General features: G+C 44.6%; 1 protein-coding gene across 1 annotated transcript; it reads left to right on the top strand.

The window, feature by feature from the left end:
- The first annotated feature begins 1,960 nt into the window (after positions 1-1,960).
- lratd2b (LRAT domain containing 2b) lies at positions 1,961-3,655 on the top strand. The gene has a single exon (XM_062991942.1). The coding sequence runs from the start codon at positions 2,336-2,338 to the stop codon at positions 3,131-3,133; it is 798 nt and encodes a 265-aa protein (XP_062848012.1). The 5' UTR covers positions 1,961-2,335; the 3' UTR covers positions 3,134-3,655.
- Positions 3,656-4,479: the final 824 nt, after the last annotated feature.

Here is a 4,479-nt window from a genome sequence, read left to right as displayed (position 1 = left end):
AACAATGTTGTTAATGTAAAAATAAAATTTCAGTGTTTAACAATGTTGTTAACAATGTGTTGAACAATGTTGGTAATGTTTTTTTTATTAAGAAATAAGATTATTTCTTATGAAATGTGCAGGTCGTTTCAGACTGCATGTGGTTTACATATTGTTTAATGGGGTGGCACGGTGGCTCAGTGGGTAGCACTGTCGCCTCACAGCAAGAAGGTCCTGAGCAGGGGCGGCTCGTTCCTTAGGGCGATCGGGCAACGCACCAACAAAGGGCGAAAGGGAAGAAATGTTTCTATCACAGCTGTGACTGTTCTGGACAGTCTGTCTTGCATCTGAATATCGTAGTCCAATCAGCGTCGAGTTGTGTTCCGTACAGTACCGCCCCTTTTGGGGCGATTTCAGTCTAACTGAAAATCGCCCCGGATTGCTCTCATAGACTCTCATGTTAAGGCACTTTTTTATTTTAACTGCAGGCGCTGCAATACAATCTGTATGGGTTCCGGGAGGGCTCACACTTACTTACGTGCTTGTGTCACACGTAACCTGGTGTCGCGATCTCGTCACCATGACTACCATTACCTCAGTTCAGAGCAACTCCATCGTGTCATTAAGGGAAATGCCATTCAGTCGTCGTAGTAATCAGGATAAATTAGCAACTAAAGAATTAGGGCCACCCAGACCAAATTTAAACATCAAGCAAGTATCTACAAAGGGGGAAAATCATATAAGTTACAAGTAAATTACAAGTAAGTAATGTAATTTTTAAATTGTGAATTGTGATTGCACTTATTGTATCTCCCCAATTGTTTAATTGTACTTTATTCATTGCACATCAGCCCCGATGCCAATCTTTATTCTAGATCTGCTGCACCTAAAATAAAATGCTATCTGATGTTAGGGTGAAGGCTTTACTTAATTTTGTAATTAATGGTAAATCCCCGGAGAGATTTGGCAGGAGCCGCCACTGGTCCTGAGTTTGAACCCCAGGTGGAGTGGTCTGGGTCTTTTCTGTGTGGAGTTTGCATGTTCTCCCTGTGTCTGCATGGGTTTCCTCCCACAGTTCAAAGACATGCAAGTGAGGTAAATTGGAGTTACAAAATTGTCCATGACTGTGTTTGACATGACTTTAAAATCCTAATAAATAAATTGTATATATTGTGGCGCCGGCAAGTATCAAGGGAGGGGCATCGGGGCCACATTGGTGTCAGAAGTGGGATCGTGGTGTTTGGGTAGCTCTGATGGTTTGGTGGGCCAATATGCCCGATCTGTCCGACTGCGCTAGCCCAGGTGTTGCTGCGGGGGCATGTGTTATTGGCAGCTGAGAGGACGGTGTTCGTCTTCTTGTGCCCTGCCCACTGATGGGGTCAGTGCGGTGTTCCAGTAGGCCAGGTGCAGCAGTGGGTAGAACGGCGGCTCGGCAGTGTAATGGGGTGCGGTCCAGACATGGAGCCACCCAGTGAACGCTGGTGAGTAGGTCACCGGGACGGTTGACCATTAGGGAGGGGGCAGTGTAGCGTCGCCACTGGGGGGCCGGCACGGGCTTTTACCCAGAAAGCCTTGCGGCCGTGGTATCCAGGCTTACCGTAGCCGTGTAGCCCAGTGTTGGGGATGGGTTGGCTGCGGTGAGGGCTGGATAAGCAGCTTTATGTTTGTCTGTCTGTTGTGTGAATGTCTATGTGTATGAATGTGTTGTCTAAAGTAACTGTCTGGCGGCCCCGACGCCCCTCCCTTGATACTTGCCGGCGCCACAATATTATTTTTTTGGTTTATATTAAATATTACATCTTTATTTAAATAAATACGTTTAATGACAAATATTTAATGTCAGAAACTGTCAGAAAGGGGGCAAATACTTTTTTTTTTAATGGTGTACTGTCTCTTTAAGAGATAGAGCTGTGTGGAAAGCCTGGCGTTGATATTTAGTCCGTTGAGGGCGCACTTATCGCCACAACTCAACGCCAGTCAGTCTGTGGATATACTACCACCAGTGCATTATAAAGACGAAAAAAGGGAGCAAAACTTTCAAATAAACAAGCTTCGGGTGAGGGACCTCTTTTTGAAACATTGTATTGTTGGAGTTAAGTATCGTTTGGGCTAAACCGGTTGTTTGTGGACTTCCCGTACAACCGGAAGAGACAGGTGAAATACACCTGTTGAGAAACGAGGCGACCCGTGTGTTTACACGCCTGAACTGGAATAGAAACATGCGAATTATTACACCGTTTTAAGTCTTTGGGAGCTGGTAAGAGACATGGACTTGCACAACTTCTCGTCTCGATAGACAGTGTGAGTGGACTGAGTGTTGCGAGAGGTCTGGAGGACTCCATATGCTGCGTGTGTGATGGGAAACCAGGTGGAAAAGTTGACGCATTTAAGTTACGATGAAGTTCCCACAGCGGACCCGAACGGATATGAGCCAGAGGACGACACACCTCGGATCGGAGTCTCGTATATTTTCTCTAACAACGATGAAGAGGAAGAAGAGCCCGCGGAGGAGAAGCGTGATGATAAAAGTGACAGTCAGACCCAAATCGACTGTGCGGTGTATTACCGTGATGAGTGTGTGTACGAGAGAAAGTCCACGACCGGATCGTTCCTCACTTGTGAGAACCTGCTAAACAGGTGCCAACCGGGCGACCTGGTAGAATTCGTTTCAGCTGGTCAGTACCCACACTGGGCTGTTTACGTAGGAGACTTTCAGGTAGTCCACTTGCACAGGGGTGCAATCCAGATGGACTTTCTTGCCGACGCAGGGCAGGGCAGGTGCGGTCGGATCGTTAACGACTTATACCGATTCCGTGCTCTGAATCCAGACTCAGTCGTGCAAAACGCGCAGGATCAGATCGGTGCGAAAAACGGTAACGTGTGCTGGAGGAACTCGGAATGTTTCGCTGCGTGGTGCAGGTTTGGAAAACGCGAGTTTAAAACAGGAGGAGAGCTGCGCATCGGCAAGCAGCCGTACAGGATGAAATTACATCTGTCTGAGAAGTGGAGTCATGAGCTGGAGTTTCAGAGTCTGGAGGATCTGATCACGGAAAAGCGCAGGAACGATCAGATCGGCAGAGACGCCGTGATCCAGGAGTTGTCCAATCATCTGAACTCGAGTGAAGAACTCAACAGCGATTACAGTTGTGATTGAATAAACAACTTTTCTCAATAGCAATGACACACAGATGTGCAGAATTCCACAGATGCCACGTGGTATTGTTTTATCTCTAGATCATGACTTGTTTTTTTCCTGATTCTCAAGATTACAAGTGGTGTTTTTCGGAAATCATCTCCAACCCCCATTTATTATGTGTCAGGACATTTAGTATTTCTTAACGTTTATTAGGGCGGCATGGTGGCTCAGTGGGTAGCATTGTCGCCTTACAGCAAGAAGGTCCTGGGTTCGATTACCAGGTGGGACGGAGTTTGCATGTTCTCCCCATGTCTGTGTGGGTTTCCTCCTGGAGCTTCAGTTTCCTCCCACAGTCCAAAGACATGCAAGTGAGGTAAACTGGAGATACAAAATTGTCCGTGACTGTGTTTTGTGTAATAAGTAACTACCGTTTCTGTCATGAATGTAATCATAGTGTGCAACACATGAAGTTAAAATCCTAATGAATGAATAAATAAACATTTATCAGGGACTTATAGGATAAGTAATATTTTTATTAAAATCTACAGTCTATTAGCCTTGCCATTATTTGTCCATCAAATTAAGCAGGAACAAAGCATGACATTTTGCTAACTGATTTTGACAGATTGTTAACAAACTATTTGTTAAAATGTATAAAGTTTTGCCAAGTTGGGACATAAAAAAAGTTTTATTGAATCAGATAAAACCTGTATAAATTCCCCAACTTTGGCCAAAGTGAAATCCCTAATCCCTGCTATTCAAACCAAAATAACTTTAATCTACTTCAAAGTTCACTTTTAAATCTCTGTCACTGATTTACTTGAAACTACTTACAATGGACTGAGCACAATGAAAGCAATTGAGGGTGGTGGGGCTCGACCCAGCAACATTTCACTTATAAGTCCAGTACCTTAACTGTTGGTCCTGGGCTCGATCTCCAGGTGGGGCAGTCCGGGTCCTTTCTGTGTGGAGTTTGCAAGTTCTCCCCATGTCTGCGTGGGTTTCCCCCTGGAGCTCCGGTTTCCTCCCACACTCCAAAGACATGCAAGTGAGGTAAATTGGAGATACAGAATTGTCCATTACTGTGTTTGACATTAAACCTGTGAAATCTTGTGTAATGAGTAACTACCAATTCTGTCATGAATGTAACCGAAGTGTGTAAAACATGACATTAAAATCCTAATAAATAAATAAATAAACAGTTATCAGGGACTTGTAGGATAAACGCTTAACTGTACATCTCTCATTAGTTATCTAGTGAGTTTTAAACCATAGTGACATCCCTGATTCTCATGTTGTTTGGCAATACAATAGACCACCTATTTAGGGTCACCGTAATGACTGTGTGTTGCTGTAAGGTATCC

The sequence above is a fragment of the Trichomycterus rosablanca genome, chromosome 3, assembly GCF_030014385.1.
Source record: "Trichomycterus rosablanca isolate fTriRos1 chromosome 3, fTriRos1.hap1, whole genome shotgun sequence".
Lineage (NCBI taxonomy): Eukaryota > Metazoa > Chordata > Actinopteri > Siluriformes > Trichomycteridae > Trichomycterus > Trichomycterus rosablanca.
This window is presented reverse-complemented; position numbering and strand designations above follow the sequence as displayed.